Source organism: Lagenorhynchus albirostris, chromosome 2 (assembly GCF_949774975.1).
Source record: "Lagenorhynchus albirostris chromosome 2, mLagAlb1.1, whole genome shotgun sequence".
Lineage (NCBI taxonomy): Eukaryota > Metazoa > Chordata > Mammalia > Artiodactyla > Delphinidae > Lagenorhynchus > Lagenorhynchus albirostris.
Genome location: NC_083096.1, coordinates 122,095,865 through 122,118,828, shown reverse-complemented (window position 1 = coordinate 122,118,828; position 22,964 = coordinate 122,095,865). Strand labels below are relative to the sequence as shown.

The window sequence follows — 22,964 nt, the reverse complement described above, 5'->3', positions numbered from 1 at the left end:
TTTAAATTTCTGGTCTGATAATTACATCTCTGCCACATCTTAGTCTGGTTCTGATGCTTGTCCTGTCTTTTCAAGTTCTGTATTTCGCCTATTAGTATGACTTGTAATTTTTTCTTGATGGCAGGTATGATGTACTAGATTAAAGAAACTTCCATAAATAGGCTTTTAATAATGTAGTGGTAAGATATGGGTAGAGGGGAAGCATTGTGTAGTCCCATGATTAGGTTTCAGTCTTTCAGGGAGCTTGTGCCTCTGGACTGCAAACCCCACACATGCTTCTCAGACTCTCCCTCCCTTAGGTAGGACTGGATGATTAGAGTGGGCTGGAGTTGGGTATTTCTCTTCCCCTAGGTCAGTTAGTCTCTGATAAAGTCCCAGCAGGTTAGGCTCTGGTTAACTGTTTTCTGCTGAGGACAGACCTTGTTAAGAAGAACAGAATGCTCTGGCCTATTTCAAAATGGTTCCTTTTCCCTTCTCCCTGCTTGAAGCACATGGAGATTTTTCTCACATATTTACAGGAGGTAAACTTACAAAAGAGTGGGTATGAGACCCACTCCCCATCCCCCCCCGCCTCCCACCAGCAACTGGGTCACCCTGGAGATTTTATTACTCAGACTTGTCCACATTGAGCCTCCAGGAATTCATCAATTACAATTCAGTTTGTCTACTACAGCATTGGTTCAAACAGTGGTTTCAGTTTGTGGGTTTCTGCTCTGGTAAGTGTGGCTCTCTGTATTTACCTGTCAGTCTCTCAATTTTTGGTGGCAGTGTTTTGTCTGTGACCTTACTTCTCTCACAAATCAAAGAGGGGTTGACTTTTCAGTTTTTTCAGTTTTTTAGTTGTTGTTAGGATGGAGTGGCAAATTTCAAGCTTCTTCCGAGCTGGACCAGAAATGAACAAGTGGTGACTTATTCAAGATAGGAATTTATTTCCATCTTACATGAATATCCAACTGTAAGAAGTCCAGAACTAGTATGACAATTTGCTTCAATCTAGGATACTTCCAGCTTTCCACTCCACCACCCTAACTGTACCTTCATTCTAATGGTCTAATATGGAATTCCAGCCATGATATACATGTTCCAAGTAACAGGATTGGAGGAAGGCAGAGAAAAGAGACAACAAAGGCATTACCAACTGTCTTTTAGTGAAATTTCCTGGAATCAGCCACATCATACTTCCACTCATGACATGGTGTGGTATGGTAAACTGAATAATGGCCTTCCTAGATGTCTGCACCCTAATCCCCAAAACCCTGTGAATGTTACCGTATATGTTAGTCTACTCAGGCTGACATAACAAAATACTATAGACTGGATGGCTTAAACAACAAAAATTTGTTTTCTCAAAGTTCTGAAAGCTGAAAGTCTAGGATCAAATGCTAGCTGATTTGATTTCTGGTGAGTGTTTTCTTCCTGGCTTGCAGTGAGCCAGCCCCCTTTTCTCTGTGTCATCACATGGCCTTTCCTTGGTGCATGCATGGAATGGAAGGTAGGGGGAGAGAATACATTCTCCGGTGTCTCTTTTTATAAAGACACTAATCCTGTCAGATCAGTGCCTCACCCTTATGACCTTTTTTAAACTTAATTATTTCCTTAAAGTTCCATCTCCAAATATAACCACACACACTGGGCATTAGGGCTTTAATTAGGGTGCAGGAGGACACAAATACTCAGTCCATAAGACATTGATAAAAAGGGTTCACAAATGTGATTAAGGATCTTGAGATCAGTTGATTATCTGGGGGAAGGAGAGTATATGATTTAATCACAAGAGCCCTTATAAGAGGGGGCCAGGCGATCAGAGAGGAAGTAGGAGCTGTATCAATGGAAGCAAGGAGTTGGAGTGATGTGAGATAAAGGTTATAAGCCATGTACGGCAGGCAGTTTGCAGAAACTAGAAAAGGCAAAATAATGGATGATCCTCTAGTGCCTCCAGAAAGAACCAGCCCTGCCAACACTTTGATTTTAGTAAAACTAATTTCAGATTCCTAGTCTCTAGAACTGTAAGATAATAAATTTGTGTTGTTTTATGTTACCAAATTTGTGATAATTTGTTACAACAGCAATAAAAAACTAATATACATGGCAACATATACTTTCAGGAAAAGTTGGGAAATGTAGATTATTTGAAGCAGCTAAAATATGGGAGTTCTATCACTGAGGAAGAAAGATAGAAAAGGTATTGGGGAGCAACCATCACTCACTGCCACACCCAGAGATGCTGAAATTTTAGCTGAATATAGCAGTGGCATAGCCTTTAGGTTTTTCTCCTTTGGCAGAGGTTTGTGTTCTGTGTTTGGGAAGGATATATGAGAATGTTTGAAATTGTTCTTCAATATTCATTAAAACCTTCCTGTACAATGAAAGAATGCCATGCTTTAGCTGGGCATGTGTCTGGTCAGAATGAGACTATATTTTTTAGCCTCCTGTAGCCAAACACCTAATTTGTAGTCAACCAGATGTAAGCAGAATATTGAGTGTCGGCTTCCAAGAACTTCCCACAAAGTGAACACAACCCCTTTGCTCCCTCCTCCTTTATCCCCGCTTCTTTCCTTCTAGTTACACTGAAGATCTAATGCCTGGAGCTGGAAAAGCCATCATGGACCATAAAATGACCCTGGGGATAGATGCCATGCATGGTGGGGCAACAGGGTAGAAAGAGTTAAGGACTCTGAGAATGTTTTGATGCAAAGCTGGTATACTAGCCATGCACTATCTCCAGATTTTTATGTGAGAGAAAAACAAATTTCTGTTTTAAGTCACTGTCATTAGGGGTCAATTACTCCCAATTTTAACTAATGCTCTCCCTTCCTTCTCTTTTAATACTCTCATAGAACTTTTCACTTTACTTTGCACTAGTTTTCTCTAGATACACACCCATGACATGTAGGACAAAAGTCTGCCTTTAAAATATAACACTGGTGCAGTCACTTAAAGATGCATGTCTTGTGAACTATTATAAGTAAGAGATTTAGAAGGAATCTCATTAATTAAATATATGATGTCTAGATAAGTCTCATGAGCAACTAACATTAGGCTCAAAATTTCTAGGTAATTAGTAAGAATGCATCTTTATGTAGACAGCAAATACACTCTAAAATTATAGCCATGTGTAACTACATTACAGCCACATAAGACATAGCATACAAAAAATTAGAAATACATTTAGGTCATTACTACTAATAGGTTTATATAAAGCATACCTAATTCAAGTGTTCCTTTATCATTATGTAGTTTCATTTAAAAACAAATGACAAAATTGCATCTGATAGAGTTGATGTTTAACACAGGCTCTCAAATTTTTGGTTACAGGATTCCTTTATACTCTAAAAAATTATAAGACCCTCAAAGAGCTTTTGTTTATGTGTTTATATCTTTCAATATTTACTGTATTAGAAATTAAAAGTATAAATGTTTAAAATATTTATTAATTTATTTTGAAATAGGAATAGCAAATCTGTTCCATGTTCACAGAAGTTATACAATTTTATAAAACAGAACTATATTTCAAAAAGTAAAAAGATTGGGAGCATTTTACATTTTTGCAAATGTATTTAATTTCTGGCTTAGTAGAAGGCAAGTTTTCACATTTGCTTATACAATCAATCTCCTACAAGTCATGAAGTCTCTGGGAAAGCTTCATGATATAAGAGAATGAGACTGAAAAAAATTAATAATGCTTAGTGTTATTATTAAAATTATTTTGGCATTGGAGATAACCTTAAAGGATTTCAAACATCCACAGCAGTTCCTGGATTACACTTTAAGAACCAGTATTGTACAGAATAGCTATAAAAAACCACCTCACAAATAGAACTTATTATAAGAAGGCCCGTCAAAATGTACAAAAATACTCATAACTGTAAGGGAATACAATTTGGAGATTATATCAAGGTGACAGAGTAGATTCTAAAAATAACTGTTTTCCACAATTTCTCTTGGGTCAGGAGAAAGGGAGAAAAAGGAAAGAATATTTAGAAAATAATGAAAATAAGAGTACCTAAATGCATAAAGCAAACATTAACAAAGATAAAGGGAGAAATTGACAGTAAAACAGTAATATTAGGGGATTTTAACACCCTATTTACATCAATGGACAGATCATCCAGACAGAAAATCAATAAGGCAAGAATTGCTTTAAACAACACATTAGATCAATGGACTTCATGGATGTGTATGGAACATTCCATCCAAAAGCATCAGAATACACATTTTTTCAGGTGCACATGGAACATTCCCCAGGATAGATCACATTCTAGAATGCAAAACAAAGCTCGATAATTTTAAGAGGATTGAAATCATATCAAGCATCTTTTCTGACCATAATGCTATGAGATTAGAAATTAACTACAAGAAATTAACTACAAGAAAAAAGCTTCAAAAAAGACAAACACATGGAGACTAAACAATATTCTCTAAACAACCAATGGGTTACTGAAGAAAGCACAGAGGAAATTAAAAAATACCTGGAGAAAAATAAAAAAGGAAACATGATGATCACAAATCTGTGGGACACAGCAAAAACAGTTCTAACAAGGAAGTTTACAGCAATATAAGCTTACATCAGGAAACAAGAAAAATCTTAAATAAACAATCTAAACCTACACCTAAAGGAACCAGTTAGAGAAGAACAAAGCCCAGAGTTAGTAGAAGGAAAGAAAAAAAATAAAGATCAGAAATAAATGAAAGAGAGACTAAAAACATAGAAAAGATAAATGAAACTAAGAGCTGTTTCTTTGAAAAGATAAACAAAATTGATAAATCTTCAGTTAGACTCAACAACAAAAAAAGAGAGGGAGGGTCCAAATAAATAAAATTAAAAATGAAAAAAGAAGTTAAAATCTACACCACAGAAATACAAAGGATCACAAGATACTACTATGCACAATTATACACTAATAAATTGGACAACCTATAAGAAATGTACCAATTCCTAGAAATGTACAATCTTCTAAGACTGAATCTATAAGAAATAGAAAACATGAATAAACCAATTATCAGTAATAAAATTGAATCAGTAATAAAAAAAAAATCTCCCAACAAACAAAAGTCCAGAACCAGAAATCTTCACAGGTGAATTCCACCAAACATTTAAAGAAGAGTTAACACCTATCCTTCTATAACTATTCCAAAATATTGTAGAGGAAGGAATGCTTCTGAACCCATTCTATGATACCAGCATCATCCTGATACCAAAACCAGACAAAGACACCAAAAAAAAGTAAAGTAGAGGCCAATATCATTGATGAACAAAGATGGAAAAATCCTAAACAAAATGTTACCAAACTAAACTAAACAACATTGAAAAGATTACAGACCATGATCAAGTGGGATTTATCCCAGTGTTGCAAGGATGACTCAATATTCACAAATCAATCAATGTGATACACCACATTAACAAATTGAAGAACAAAAATCACATAATCATCTCAATTGATACAGAAAAAGCTTTTGACAAAATTCAATATCCATTTATGATAAAAACTTTCAATGAAGTGGGTATAAAGGAAACATTCCTCAACATAATAAAGGGCATATATGACAAGCCTACAGCTAACATCATACTCAACAGTGAAAAGCTGAAAGCATTTCCTCTAAAAAGAGGGAAAAGACAAGGATGCCCACTCCCATCACTTTTATGCAACATAGTACTTGAATAAGTACGAGTTATAGCAATCAGACAAGAAAAAAAAATAAATAAAAGTAATCCAAATTGGAAAGGAATAAATAAAACAGTGGCTGTGTGCATATAACATGATACAGTATAGAGAAAATCCCAAAGATGCCACAAACAAAAACTATTAGAGGGCTTCCCTGGTGGCGCAGTGGTTGAGAGTCTGCGTGCCAATGCAGGGGACATGGGTTTGTGCCCCAGTCCAGAAAGATCCCACATGCCGTGGAGCAGCTAGGCCCGTAAGCCATGGCCGCTGAGCCTGTGCATCCGGAGCCTGTGCTCCGCAACAGGAGAGGCCACAACAGTGAGAGGCCCACGTACAGCAAAAGAAAAAAAAAAAAAAAAACTATTAGAATTCATCAATGAATTAGTAAAGTTGAAGGATACATAATTAGTATACAGAAATCTGTTACATTTCTATACACTAGCAGTAATCTATCAGAAAGAGAAATTAAGAAAACAATTCCATTTCCAATTACATCAAAAATGATAAAATACCTAGGAATAAATCTATACAAACTTGATAAATTGTAAGACTCTGATGAAAGAAACTGAAGATAATACAAACAAATGAAAGATATACCTTGTTCATGGATTGGAAAAATTCATATTGTTAAAATGATCATACTACCCAAAGCAATCTACAGATTGAATGCAATTCCTATCAAAATATCCATGGCATTTTTCACTAAACTGAAAAAAAATTCTAAAATTTGTATGGAAATACAAAAGACCCTGGGTAGCCAAAACAATCTTGAGGAAGAAGATCAAAGCTGGAGGTGTCACACACACTGATTTCAACCTATACTACAAATCTACAGTAATCAAAACAGTATGGTTCTGGCACAAAAAAAAAAAAAAAAACTTATAGGTCAATGGGATAGAATAGAGAGCTCTGAAATGAACCTATACTTTATGGTCAATTAACTAAAACAAAGGAGGCAAGAATATACAATGGGGAAAAAAAACCTCTTCAATGAATGGTGTTTGGAAAAGTAGAGAGCTACATGCAAAATAATCAAACTAGACTACTTTCTCAATCTATATACAAAAATAAAATCAAAATTGATTAAAGACTTAAATATAAGACCTGAAAACTTGTAGGAATAAAAATCCTACAAGAAATTATAATCAGTATGCTCTTTGACATTGGACTTAGGAATGCTTTTTTGGCTATGCCTCCTCAGGCAAGGGAAACAGAAACAAAAATAAACAAATGGGACTACAGCAAACTAAAAAGTTTTTGCCCAGCAAAGGAAACTGTTAATAAAATGAAAAGGCTGCCTACTAGATAGGAAAAATATTTGCAAATGATATATCTAATAAGGGATTAGTATCAAAAATATACAAAGAACTCATACAACTCAACATCAAAAAACAAATAACCCATTTTAAAAATGGGTAGAGGACTTGAACAGACATTTTTTTCCAAGAAAGATATACAGATGGCCAACAGACACATAAAAAGATGTTCAACATCACTAATCACCACAAAAATGCAAACCAAAACCACAATGAAATATCACCTTGCAGTTGTCTAAACAGCTATTATCAAAAAGACAACAGATAACAAGTGTCGATGAGAATGTGGAGAAAAGGAAACCCTGATACACTGTTGGTGGAAATGTAAATTGGTACAGCTGCTATGGAAAAAGTAAGGTGGTTCCTCAAAAAATTAAAAATAGAACTGCCATACAATCCAGCAATTCCTCTCCTGGATATTTAAGCAAAGAAAGTGAAAACACTAATTAGAAAAGATATATGCACCACTCTGTTCACTGCAGCATTATTTACAATAGCCAAGATATGGGAGAAACCTAAGTGTCCATTAATAGATGTATGGTTAAAGAAGATGTGATATCTATACATCTATATATAGATACACACACACAGAATGGATTATTACTCAGCCATAAAAAAGAAAAATCTTGCCATTTGTGACATGGATGGACCTCTAGGGTTATATGCTAAGTGAAATAAGTCAGAGAAAGACAAGTACTGTATGATTCCCCTTGTATGTGGAATCTAAAAAACAAAGTAAATGAATAAACACAACAAAACAGAAAAAGAGTTACAAATACAGAAAACAGGTGTTTGCCAGAGAGGAAGGGGATGTGAGGGGGAAAGAAAATAATGAAAATGAGACTACTATTCTCAAAACTATAGGATATAGTATTATTTTCACTGAAAGGTAAATAAAGGTATAATGTTGAATGTTCATTAGAAATCAGAAAAAAAATTGAGAAAATCATGTATTCAAATAAATAAGTGTGAAAAATATCTTAAAAGTATATCTATAAAAATGCTGGAGGGCTTCCCTGGTGGTGCAGTGGTTGAGAGTCCGCCTGCCGATGCAGGGGTCGCGGATTCGTGCCCCGGTACGGGAAGATCCAACATGCCGTGGAGCAGCTGGGCCCATGAGCCATGGCTGCTGAGCCTGCGCGTCCGGAGCCTGTGCTCCGCAACGGGAGAGGCCACAACAGTGAGAGGCCCGCGTACCGCAAAAAAAAAAAAAAAAAAAAAATGCTGGAAAGTCAGAAAGAGAAAATAAAGATAAACATGATACAAAGTAATAACTTTTAAATTATTTAGTTAAAAGAGACAATTTTAATTACATTCAAAATTTGTTTACTAAGGCTACTTAAGAATTCCTAAAATCTGAATCATATAATGATGAGAAATGACCAAATTTGTTGTTAAAGATTTACAAGTCTTTGACAATTTAAAAAGTCATATGAACTTGACAATTGCATGGGCAAGGCTCCTTAGTAAATATTCAAAAGATACCTAATTCCTATATTCCTGAAATTGTTTCAAAGCATAGGAAAAAAGTGTCTTAAGACAGACCACTGTCCTCAAAAAGCAGGCACCAAAAGAAAACAATACAACCTCACTCATTATTACAGAGGGTAAAATCTTAAAATAAGTATTAGCTATCCCAACTGAGTGATTCCCATTCAAACAAAAACACACAATGACTAAGGTCTGTTTTAAGAATGCAAGCACGGTTCAAAATAACAAGATATATTGATTTAATTCATTACCTTAGTATACTAGAAAAAAAAATGAAGACTCTCAATAGAATTAGAAAAGGCATGTAATAATGTTCAACAAATACGTGTGCTTTATATTTAATCCAACATCTCAGTACTAAGATACTTTCTTAACATGATGAAGAGTACCTACCAGAAATTTTGCAATATCATATTTCAAGATGAAATAATAGTGGTATTAGGATCAAAATCAGAAATAATACAAGAATTACAAGAATACCCATTTACCACCAATATTATTCTTGAATTTGAAATCTACTCAACAAGAAAAATAGGAAAAAGTATGATTGTTGAAAAGGAAAAGTGATCATTTTCTAAAGAATACTTTGACAATCTAACAGAATAAACTGAAAAATCATTTCAAATAACAAGATAGTGACTAAAAAAATCAACACTAGTATTTATAAAAATACTAGTCTGAAATTATAATTTAAAAAAAATTCAAGTCTCAACATAAAATAATTGTTTTTATGTTTTGTTTTGTTTTGTTTTTTTACGCGGGGCCTTTCACTGCTGTGGCCTCTCCCATTGCAGAGCACAGGCTCCGGGCGCTCAGGCTCAACGGCCATGGCTCACGGGCCCAGCCGCTCCGCGGCATGTGGGATCTTCCCGAACCAGGGCACGAACCCGCGTCCCCTGCATTGGCAGGCGGACTCTCAACCACTGTGCCACCAGGGAAGCCCTGTTTTTATGTTTTACGTATTATTTTTGGAATAATCTTAAATGTGCAAGAGCTACGTGAATAATACTACACAACCTCAGTGAAAATCATAGAAATAACTGAATAAATAGAAATATATACAAAGGTCCTTAAGCAAATGACTCAACATTATAACATGTCTATTCTCCCATAATCACTTTCTAAATACAGTGCCATTAAAATAAATACCTTTTAATACACAAAATGATTTTAAACTTCATTTGAATAAATAAAACACAAAAATAGCCAATAATAATGAAAATTGGTTTGCCTTATCACAAATCAACATCATATAGCTAAAATATTAAAATGATGTTGTTTTCGAATAATTAGATACAAGGAGATTATCATGTGATAAATGTACTATTTTAAATACCTGGTAGAATAATAATTAACAAATGGTGTTGGAATAATTTACTATATATAAAAATATAAAGTTTTTTTCTTTTCCTCTAAAATTAATTATTTTTTTAAAAAAATTGAAGTACAGTTAATTTATAATATGTTAGTTTAAGGTGTGGATCATAGTGATTCAGTATTTTTGCAGATTATACTTCATTATAGGTTATTAAAAGATAATGGGTATAATTCCCTGTGCTAAATAGTATATCTTTATTGCTTATCTATTTTATATATAGTAGTCTGTATCTGTTAATCCCATACCCCTAATTTGTCCCTCTCCCTTTCCCCTTCTCCCCTCTGGTAACCACAAATTTGTCTTTTATATGGTGAGTCTATTTCTGTTTTCATATACTTCAATTTCTATTATTTTTCAGATTTCACATATAAGTGATATTATATAATATTTGTATTTCTCTGACAGTTCACTAAGCATAATATTCTCTAGGTCCATCCACATTGCTGCAAATGGCAGTATTTCATTCAAATATGTAGTTTTATCCTTACTACAACCCCAAACTAAAATAATTTCCAAGTGGAATGATATATAAAAGTAAAAATATAAAAACATAAAAATGTCAGAATAAAATAACTCATCTTTTTATAAGCCTAGAGCTGTGAAGAACATTTTTTAGCATTCTATGAAGAATAGACACCCCAAATACTCACTGGTTTTACCATATTAGAATTAATTTTCTGAACAGCAAAAGACACTATAGATAAAACTAATACACAAGTGATAAACTGGAAAGAACATATGATAAGGGAAAATTTAACTGAAATTGTCCCTTCCAAGTTAAATGGAGTAAAATTCTATATAGCAAGTCCATACCAATAGAACAATGAACAAAGGATATGAACAAATAAAGAAAAAGAAAATAAACAAAAGCAAGTACAGAATAAAAGTGGTCAACATAAAAAAGTTATCTTTTATTAATGATAAGTATGATGTAAGTTAAATCTGCATGTTTCTTAATAAAACTATGTTAGCTTATTTGTTTAGACATTCCCAAAGGAGTTTAAGTTTTACAAATCAAAATCATTTAACTTTTACAAATTTTTAAAATTCATTATCAAATTTTGACATAAGAGGGAAGAGCAAATGAACCATGGGATGTCATTTAGAAGGGAAAATTAATAACTTGGAGCATAATGGAAAGAGAAATTACAGTAATAGGTCAGGAGCTTACAAGGAGGGGGGCCTACAGCAAATTTATTTTATTTCTAGGCAAGGAGAAGAATAAGCAAAAGGACAGCTATCTGGAAATGTGCAATAGGGATATGGTTTCAGAAGCACAGAATGAAAACCATGATCATGCCAGAAAACCTGTCTTAAAAAGGAGTGGCAAAGTGCCTACAGTCTGGAAAATGAGGCAGGACAGAAGGACATAAATTTGATCCAGTTTTCTTCCTGTTATAAAATCAGTCTTCACCTCTGAGTCAGTTGCCCAAAAAGACTGAGAAACTTTGAATACTGAAGAGAGCTAAGCTGAAGGGTACCAGGTAGATTTCCAGTCTCTGCATGAAATAATTCAGGCAGGAATACTCCTTGTAGTCCTTGGAAATGTAGACACAATATCTTTATACACAGAGTAAAAGATAACTTCCACATTGTGTATTTTAACAAAAAAAGTTCTGTGGTTACAGTGCCAGTTGTCCTCTAACTGGTTCTAAAATGTCAGGATAGCATGCAGATATATGAGTGTTCTGGGTGAACAGCTGAGATGGAACTATGATTACAAAAAACATATGTTTCAATAAAGGAAAAATGGACACTTTATTGAATAATATTAAGAATAAAGGAATTTTTACTTACATTTGTATTTATATTTGTCTTGTGACCCCTAGGAGAGAGTCAGTGTATCGTATGTTACTGATATTACAGCTCTTAGGTATGTGCATGGGACCAACAGAATTGGTTTTCAAGATGTTAAAAGATGCCAAGAAAGTTACCATCTGGCATAATTTATAAGTATCTCCCATATGATTTTTTTTTTTTTCGGTACGTGGGCCTCTCACTGTTGCGGCCTCTCCCATTGCGGAGCACAGGCTCTGGACGCGCAGGCTCAGCGGCCATGGCTCACGGGCCTAGCCTCTCCGCAGCATGTGGGATCTTCCCAGACCGGGGCACGAACCTGTGTCCCCTGCATCGGCAGGCGGACTCTCAACCACTGCGCCACCAGGGGAGCCCCTCCCTTATAATTTTTTTTCCTAATTTCTATCTATTTCAGGTTTAAGTCACGTAATTTTCCTTTATTCACCTCAATTCACAAAGTATTTGTTGAAAGGTACTATGAGAACTTCATAGTTCCTGTCCCTATGCCTTTCCCACATGTGTTATGCTATAAGATAAGTTGTCTGCTCAATTCTCTCATTTTCCTAGTGATCTCTCTGTTGACCTTGGCAACCCTCACAGTTGAACAACTCAGATTATGTATTAATCTAGCATCCACTTGCTGCTTTTTAAAAATAATTCTGAAATTGCTTGGTTATAAAAATTTTCTTATCCATATCTATGGAGTCAAGCATAATATATGGTGTCACAGGTTTTTCCAGAAAGGAGATACCAAGACATTTAAGTGTGCAAAAGGTTTATTGGGAAGTAATACTCTTTAAAGGAAAACGGAGGAAGTGGATTAAGCAGGGAGAGTCAAGTTTCTGCCAACCGACCAGGAGCTCTGAAGCAAAGTCTGTCTCTATCTGAAGGTCCAACAATGAGTAATAATGGCCAGGCCCTTGTAACACTGCCTTACTTAGTAATTGCCTGAAGGCTGCCTAGAGAATAGTGTGACCTCGACTTGAAAGCAGAGGTGGACCCTGAACAATCTAACAGCTGGAGCTGTCAGCTAGCCACACTCCTTGCATCTGAGCAGCCACAAATGGTGTCTAGTATTACCCTTGTATGCCTCTGTCCTAATCTTATTCATTTAGCTCCAAGTTTTCTCCTTGCAGTCTCAGTAAAATCTTTGATTAAAGGGGACAGGCTTTACTTATTTTATTTTTACTGCCAGTGACAAGCAGGGGACCTGATATTTAGAAAGCACCTAGTAAACATCTGCAAAATTTTATTAAATGGATAAAGTTAGCCCATTATGTGTTGATTAAGTCAAAAAGCTACAGCTTCACTTTTAAGTCATCAGTTTTGCTTCTTTGGACCCCAAAACATAGGTGAATTAAACTTAAATTAAATTACCCTTAGCACCTGCTAGCCCTTAGTGACTCTTCTGATAAATATCTCATACTTCTACCTGACCCTAAAAGCCATTATTTCCCATAAGTCTTAATACTCAGGACAACTCCAGCTCCTTTGATCAGATCCTTAGATGTAGGCAACTGACTAAACTGTAGTTGAATTTGTATACTCCTTTCAGTTCCATACTTTATATAATCAGTCCCTACCTAGTAAGTTATTCCTATTTCTTTCCCCTCTCCCTACAAGTTCCAGCATAGGAATTGTTTTATGGCAATCTTCAAGGCCTTAGAATTTGTTACAGTGCTAAGGACACTCTAAATATTCAAAAAAATACCCATTTGAAATGAACTGTATTGCTGATGGGGCCTGAAAATGACTGTTAGGCAATAACAAAGAGCGTGTAAGAATGTCATTACAAAGCTTTTTTCTTAAGACTTTCCTAAGTTAGTACAACATCCCAGAAACTCATTGATAATAAAGGCCACTTTCCAGTGTAAGGAAAGACTCTTCACAAAACACTGAAGTTAAAAAAATGAAATATCTAACCGTAAGTTTCTTTTTAACTCTCCACATAATAAAATAAGGTGACCCATTCCACATCTCCGGAATCTGATATGAGATCAATGCTCACAATACTTTCTTAGTATCATCTACTGTTAAACTAAACAGAGAAGAGGGAAAAAGTCGTTTCATTATTTTTTGGCTTCTAAAACTATGGAGCTGATTATTCTTTCTCCCTGCCCCCCTATTTACCTGAATTCAAAGTAGGCACAAAAAACCCCAAACTCAAATATAATTAGTAACTTGGATTTGTAAAATTAATATTAGCACAACTTCACCCTGCCATGCAAGCTGTGCTCCACACAACTCCAGGGAATGTCATCCACACAGACTGTGATGTAAATGCACTCATACAACGTGCAAAGCAGCAGCCCTGAGTAAGGTAAAGTCGTCTCGTTCCTCTCTTACTCACATAGGCCATGTGATTATAAATCATTACATTTTTTTAATAGTAAAAAGAGAACTATACCCCAGTAAAAGATATACGGATGGCAAGTAAACATCTGAAAAGATGTCATCATATGTCATTAAGGAATTGCAAATTAAAGCAACAATGAGATACTATTGCATACCTATTAGAATAGCCAAAACCTACTTACACTGCCAGTACCAAATGCTGGTGAAAATGTGGAGCAACAAGAACCTCATTCATTGCTAGTGGAAATGCAAAATGGTACAACTACTTTGGAAGATAGTTTTGCAGTTATTTTTTTTTTCAAAACTAAGCATCCTCCTACCATAAAATCCAGCAATCAAGCGTCCTTGTATTTATCCAAACAAGTTGAAAATTTGTGTGCACACAAAAACCTGCACATGGATGTTTATACCCACTTTGTTCATAATTGCTAAAATTTGTAAGTAACCAAGATGTCATTCAATAGGTGAATGGATAAATAAATTGTTGTACCTCCAGACAATGGAATATTCTTTAGTTCTAAAAAGCAATGAGTTAATAAGCCATGAAAAGACATGGAGGAAACTTAAATGCATATTACTAAGTGAAAGAAGCCAGTCTAAAAAGGCTACACATGCTACATACTATATTATTCCAACTATATGACATTCTGGAAAAGGAAAAACTATGGAGACAGTAAAAATATTATAGGTTGCCAAAGGTTAGGGGAAAATAAGGATGAATAGGCAGAACACAGAGGATTTTTAGGGCAGTGAAACTATTCTGTACAATATTGTAATGGTGGATATATGTCATTACGTATTTCTCAAAACCCATAGAAGGTACAACACCAAGAGTGAACCCTAATGTAAACTGGACTTTGGGTGATAATGCTGTGTCAATGTAGGTTCTTTGATTGTAACAAATATACCATTGTGGTGCAGGATGTGGATAATGGATACTGTACATATGTGGGGACAGGGAGTAACATGGAGACTCTCTATACTTTCTGCTAATTTTGCTGTGAACCTAAAAGTGCTCTAAAAATAATGTTTATTAACTAAGAAAAGAGAATTGCTAATGTGGAATATAACATAAAATAGAGGTTCCTGAAGACAATATTTCTATATTTTTATTATAAAAAATGGAGATAAAATGTTTTTATCCACAATGCCAAATCTTTGTTTTTATTATATAAACAAAACATGATTTCTGATTAGAAAGAATATACAAAATTGTCAGAAAGAGAGGAATAATCACCTAACATTCTACCTCTTAAATAACCACTATTAACAGATTGATGATTGTGATTTTCATGTATTTTTAATGCATATGTGGTACAATTAAAAAGTTACTTTATATTTTTGAAACCTTATTAAAAATTATAATATATTAAAAGACAAACAGTTCCTCAGGTATGTATGTGTGTGTGTGTGTGTGTGTGTGTGTGTGTGTATATATATATATATATATATATATACACACACACACACACACACCTTTAAGAAAATGTATTTAATAGTAATCAATGGAAAGGGTTCACAGGAGGATTATCTTCAAGTATATTTTGCTCTTTTTTGTTTTACAAAAATGGTATTCAACATGGAATGTATATAGTTCCATCCATATTAGTTATGAGAAAAATGTATCTTTGGAACCAAAGGAAAATCAATAAAAATATCTTAGAATTCAACCAAATCATCAGTTCTAAAGCAAATCTTACTTTAGTATAGATGACTGCCATATTATGTTTCCAGGAATTATAGAATGCCATAAAGGAGAACAAGATGTGAACATTCAATGCACTAGAAGTGGTTCAATGTAAGAAATCTCTTCCAGAGAAATTGACTGGCTTGCCCTATGGATCTTTTTCCTCATTCTATTGATAACTAGGGAGAACATATGCACACTCTCCAGAAGATGAGTCAAGATAAAGGGTGTGAAATTCCAATATTAATGCTTCAAGGCAAGAGGGTGTTGCTCAAGTCCTAAGAAAAAATTAGATCATGATTCTAGGAGGTGGGCTGTCAAAGAAAACAGAGATCCACAACACATAGATTTGTTCTATCTTTCCATGAGGTTATAACAGTAAGGGTTCCTGGCCATCACTCTTTCTTACCTCTTAGATGCTTTCTTTCCTTCCTAACAACATATGACTAAACCAGCTTAAGGAAGCTTCAAATGTGAGGGTGTGGAGGCAAGAGGAAAGAGGGCAACTAATCTTCTCTGAGATAAATATATGGCAAATTTCTTTCCTCTTCTCTTAATCTCTGTCCTTTTGGCTATAATGAGTGTGACTTTCTTTCATACTATACCCCTTCTAAAATTCATGTTTGCAATATAGGAAATAACTATTCAAGATAAAAAAGCATGGGTAACAAAGAATATCTCATAGTCTAGCCCAGGTTACTAAAATCTTGCAATGGAATTTTAGACCAAAGCCTCAGTTAGGAACTGCTTTGTTTGCTATTACTCCCAGTACATATATTTTCCTTGGTAACTTTTGAGTAAAAGGATTGACTGTGCAAAAGCAGATTTCAAATAGCCTTGGGTGCCCCAGCAAAACCCATCATAATAGTATCTAGATTTCCCTAAAATCCCACATAGTAATATACAAATGTCCCTAAAGTTTGATCTAATTGACCACCATAATTCTGTATTTATGTCAGTCTATTCAATAACAGAAGAAAAACCACCTCTGACCAATATCTGTAAGCCATGGATAAATAGTATCCCTAGCAATTGTTTTAGATCCTCAATGTCTTCTACTCCAATCCAGTTTTTTATCAGATTCTTTCATCATGGCTTCTAACTTTTGGTTCTGTATATCATTTACAGTTTATTTTTGCACCATTAACTCTGGATGTTTATATGGACTTCTGGCTTTGCACCACAGTATTTCCTAAATGAATGTGACTTGAACTCACTCCTCTGGTTCTTTCCATTTTAGATTACCATTAATATCAGAAATTTTAAGCCCTTGGGAGACCAAGCATGTTTCATCCCCAAACAGGAGCAGATTCAGACAACGATTGCTTTATCTAATTACTGAAACTCGAATTCCATTCTTGATTAAGCTTTACATTACTTTGCTCACAGTATCTTTCTCTAATGCACTCCCAGTATTAAATGCTGATATTTTCTCAACCCCTCCCCTTTCCCTACTCCCTAACTCTTTTAATGTTTTCTGGATCCTAGGTTCTCTTAGGTATTCTATAGTCTTAACTGCTCTCACTATAGCTTCTAATAAATCAAGCTCCAAGTCACTAAAGACTAGACATGTGAGTAGTAAAAATAATAAAAGAATAATATATCAACTGAGTGAGCTGAAGAGAAGACTAAAAATGAGGCTAGCAGAAGATGGAATGACAATTATATATAGAAGAAATAGATTCAAAGATGAATCTTACAATGAAAAATTATTTCAGTTACTATAAGAAAGTTAGCTTTGAAGACTTCATAATGTTGTATGAATGGTAGCTATAAACAATGAAAAAAGCATAGGAAAATGTACATATTTATAGACTATGAAAGAATAATTTTTAATAAATGACATTAGTAGTGATGTGGTTAGTAGAATTACTAATATCAAAGAGCTTTAGAAAACTCCTTATAATTAATATATTTTAGCAAAAGATTTATAACATTCAAAATACTTCCAAAATCTTGAAATGGTATATTACATGTAACTTCCTAAGTATTAAATAACATAACATTTATAATATATATTATTCCTATTTATGTATATATAATGGTCACTTGCCATGACACAACATATATACAAATATACATATATATGGATAGGTATATATACATCTACATTTATATATGGGTGTTGGCTATCAGTATATCCAAATTGGTTATCAGTAAACAACATACCCATATCCAACTTGGATATCAGTATACATCAGTGAAAGTCTTCTCTAAATAAAGCTTATAAAAAGTAGGTGACATGCCTGAAATCAACATGTTTATATTCTACAAAGAGGGCAAAAGACACTTCACATAAACTTTATGGAGCATACTATCATCTGGAGCAAATTAATACAGTTGGCCCTGCATGCTAATGAGGAAAAAGTTTTGCATAAGATACATTTGCCTTTTAAACCTATGTTTTTATTCAATGGATAAATTTTGGTGGGATTTAAGGGCTTGAGGACATTACTGTACTATATCTAGAACACATGTCCTCAATTACATTGAAATCAGACTAATGTCAGTCTGGACAGTTTGTATTCCCTTCTAATTATGTTAATGTAATGGAAACATTTGTAGCTCAGGCTATTCAGGTACAGGTGCAAATATGAAGGAGTTTACAGACAAACACAGTGCTTTATAAATTATAAAAAGTTCATTCCAGTTAATTATACTATAATGCCGAGTTTTCATTTTTACCATTACCTAATGGTAAAAGCAAAACAAAATTCTAAAAATAAAAAAGCACAAACTTTGGAGTCAGATGATCTCGAGTTAAGGCCTACCAATGTCACTTAACTGTTTGGCTTTTGGTAAGTTAATCAACCCCTATGAGCCTTAGCTTCCCTAATCATAAAAAAAGAGGTAAAAATACCTCTTACAGTATTGTGAAGAATATATTACATACCACATGCAAAATATCTAGCACAGTGCCTGGTACATAGTAGGTACTCAATAAATATACATTTCTTTCTATTTTTATTGTGTCCTTAAAGCAATAGATGATTTTGCACAAAATACTGAGTGAATATTATACTATATGTATAATTATCAGCCTTTAATAAACTAAATATTTCTTTATGTTTTCAGCTACTGAGAATATATTTTATATTACTATTAATAACTACTTCCAATAATTAATAAGAGAAAACACATATATAAAGCATAAATTATAAAATGGTTCTGTTAAGAGTGATTAATACACCACAAAAATTACATTTATTCTACATTATATGACTTTTATCACATCAAGAAAATCTCAAGCATAATATTAACAATGGAAGACATTTAAAAGAGATTAAAGAAATTATCACTAATAAAATATAAACTATAACTATAGTGTCTTAAAAATATTTCAAAGAAGAGTAATAAAATAATTATACTTACATGTTTCCAACATGCACGCTTTTCTGTTATATTGGTTCCAGGATGAAATAAGAGATCCTTAAAGAGCTTATCTTCAAATCCTTTGTGTTTGCAAATCCATTTTTTTTCACTTTCACTAATAGTTTTTTCCTGATGTTTTTTATACAAGAACAAGTGGCTGAATATAAAGGGGGGGGGAGAACGGTCATTTAGTTTTTTTGCAAAAAAAAAAAAGAAAACTACTTATGAGTTCACTTACATCTTGCAAAACATAGTGGTAAACTTAATGTAATATTTGTTTTCATATTATTACTATATAAAGCTAGGCATTAGGGTTGGCTCATCAACATTCATCAAGGGATGAATGAGTGCTGAGAAATCTCTGGGGACATGAATGCACAAACAATTCTGTAACTACATCTGGCTATGCATTTTATAATATAATGTCAGAGAGAACATGACTAAATTATCTATAGAAATATGTTAACAAATATAAACTCTTTTTATCTTTCTTCTCCAGTAAAGAAATAACTTATTTCCACCTAGGAAAACTACTTTACAGCAGTACTGTCCAAGAGAATATAATGCATGTCATAAAGTAACTTAAAATTTTCTATTAGCCACACTAAGAAAAAAGTAAAAAGAAATAGGTGAGATTAATTTTAATACATTTGACCCTTGAACAACACAAATGTGAACTGCGTGAGTTCACTTATATATGAATTTTTTTCAGTAAAAATAGTACTATACTATCTGTTATTGGTTGAACCCACCACACTGCGGAACCCGCAAGTACACACGGACAAGTGTAAAGGACTAGAGCATCTGAAGATTTTGGTATCTGCAGCAGGTCCTGGAACCAATCTCTTGCAGATAGCAAGCGATGACTGTATTACGTTTTATTTAACCTAATGTATTCAAAATATTACTAGATAAATGGCATCAACAAACGAATATCACAATAGTAAAATACTAAATGTTAGCTCTGTAAGATCAAAAACAAGGGAAGGATAACATCTCTCACCCTATCTATTCAACATTGTACTCAAAGTCCTACTCAGTCCAATAAGGCAATAAGAAGAAAACCATATACCAATATAATCTTTGAATACAGATGCAAAAATTCTAAATGCTAATAAAAAGAATCCAGCAATGTAAGCAAAGAATAATAAGACTATGACCAAGTATTAAAAAGCTCATTACATAAACAATTTAATGAAGAGAAAAATGTAAGAGTATATAAATGGATGAAGAAAGACATTGGATAAAATTCAGCAGCCAATCTTTATTTTAAATTTTTTGTAAGAGAGGATATCAAAGTAAACTACTTCAATATCATGAAGACAAATTACCAAAAACCAATAATATTCATTATATGTGATAAAAGAGCAAAATCATTTGAATTAAAATGATGAAACAGGTAGGAACTTTACTGTTACATTATTAAATAGCAAAGGAAAAACAAAAATGACCAAGGAAAGCATTTTTTCCCTTTCTCAGATTTTTAAAGTGGGCTCCACCTGTTCATTCCTTCATTCAGATATTTTCACTGATGATCTACAAATTAGTTAGGGTGAAATATATTGAGAATAAAACTTATACTGGTTCAAATAAGACAGAATTTTACTTTTCTCACATGCAGTCTACACTGGTGGAGCAGCGCTGCTCCATAAAATAATTCAATCTTGCCTCAGCATACTCAAAGACACTGTTATTAACCCACATGACTAATGCATTCCAGCCCATGGGAAGGGAAAGGCATGAAAACAAAGGGGGTATAGTTACCATTTAAGTATTTGAAGCAGCAGTTGTAGTCATTAATTCTGTTCACTTACAAATCTAACAAAAACATAGTCAGATGAACACATTTAGCTGCAAGTAAAATTGGTTAACAAAATCTCTAGTAGTTACTCAACTGCTAAAAGAAAAGAAAAGAATGGATTTTCAAGGAAAAAGTAGTATTTTGAAAATGACCACTATGTGCTCTCTGAAGAGAAGAAAGTCTGTAATACCATGAATGTTATATTCTCTAATAAGTAGAGATAGACAATATAGAAATAAAACACTAAATATATAATAAGTGAATTGCTTTTCACATAGGCTGGATTGGGATAGTATTGCTAAGAGGAAACAAGCTATAGTGAGAATCTCAGAAAAACATTCTAGTAAAGCAAATGACAAGTACAAAAGGCCAGGTGGAAGTATGCTTAGGGAGGCAAGAACACACTTGGCATGTTTGAAGAACAGGAAGGTCACTGGGATGGACAGTTACTGCAGAGTTTTAAGCAGAAGAGTGGCTTTGAGATCAGAGAAGATCAAGATGGTGAAGTAGGAGGATGTGGAAATAACCTCTCCCCAACGAACACATCAAAAATACATCTACATGTGGAACAATCCTCACTGAAAAGTAAGCAGAGACTGGAAGAAATATTCCTGTACAACCAAAGCTGTGAGAAAGATCCCCACAGAATCAGGTAGGAAGGAAGAGATGTGATCAGGTCAGGACCTGTGCCCCTGGGAGGAGACTCAGGAGAAAAGAGATACTACACAGATGGAGACCCTCCCTGAGGAATGAGCAGTTTGAGCCACATATTGAGCACCCCAGCCCTGGGGTCCGACACTGGGAAGGCAAGCCCACTTGTCTGGTTCCAGGGCCGGTGGGACTAACAGCAGGGGTGTGGGAAGCCTGCTTGTGAGGAGTATGCACAAACTCCCTTGCTCCTGAAACAGTGCAGAGGGGGTGCATTGAGACTGCAGGGTGGCTGGCTGATTTCCTGGAACTGCCCTAGCCTGTGTACCAACCTAAGGAGAGTGGTCACTCATGATGCAGCTCCACACTGGGGAAAGGGCTCTGTGGCTGAGGGACAAAGGACACTCAGACACAAAGCAGCAACTGAGAAAAGCAGGGGCAACCATTACTGGTGCTCACACAGGCAGTGCATTGGAAACAGTCCAGGTCCCTGCCAAGGCCGGACCACCAGAGCTTATGCCCTAACCCACACCAAGCCCACATGCTAGCCACTCTTGCCCCATCATTGCTTCCCTCTGGGGTGAGAGTGCCGGTGCTGGGTGTGGGAAGAGCAAACATTTAATGGGAACAGACAGAGCCGGCTTGAACATGACCCCCAGGGCTTCTGCTCCAGCAGCTTGGGACAGGCCCCTTCCCCCAACAGGGTGGTGACAGCCACTGAGCAGAGGAAAAGCCCCAGCTCACTCATGGCTCTGGACCTAGCCACTCCTTCTCCAGCCCCACCTCCTACTAAGGTGATAGCTGCAAGCACACCTTGAGGAAAGATGTGACTAGTATTGTCAGATCTAGCTCTCCCATCAAGGCCACTGGGCACACACAGACTGTAGAGAAATGCTTCCACACAAGGACATTCTTTCAGGACTGTAATAAGTTACTGTTTCACCTAATTTCATAGAGACAGAGAAAGTTAAGCAAAATGAGAAGATAAAGGAATTTTGTTTCAATTGAAAAGGTAAGAGAAAACTCCTGAAAAACAACCAATGAAACAGAAAGAAATAATTTACCAGATAAAGAGCTCAAACCATTAGTAATAAGAATGCTAAATGAGAGAAAATTATAGATTAATAAAGTGCAAAATTTAACAAGGAACTAGAAATATAAAAAAAGAACCAATCAGAACTAAATACAGTAACTGAAATGAAAAACAAACTAAAAGAAAAACCAACATTTGCATGATAGGGATCTGAGAAAAAGAGAGAAGAGAGTTGAAAATGTATTTGATGAAATTATGACTGAAAACTTCCCAAACATGAAGAAGGAAATAGATATCCAGGTACAGTAAGTACAGTGGGTCACAAACAAGATGAACCCAAACAGACCCACACCAGGACATATCATAATTAAAATGACAAAAGTTAAAGAGAGGATTCTAAAGGTAGCAAGACAAAAACAAAGT

At 34.7% G+C, this 22,964-nt stretch overlaps 1 protein-coding gene across 2 annotated transcripts in view; it reads right to left on the bottom strand.

The window, feature by feature from the left end:
- LRRIQ3 (leucine rich repeats and IQ motif containing 3) overlaps nucleotides 1–22,964 on the bottom strand; it is a 213,574-nt gene that overhangs the window by 98,118 nt on the left and 92,492 nt on the right. For both annotated transcript variants that reach the window (XM_060142533.1, XM_060142534.1), the window contains exon 4: nucleotides 19,060–19,216. In XM_060142533.1, the coding sequence (XP_059998516.1) occupies nucleotides 19,060–19,216 (157 nt within the window). The remainder of the gene's footprint in view (nucleotides 1–19,059; nucleotides 19,217–22,964) is intronic.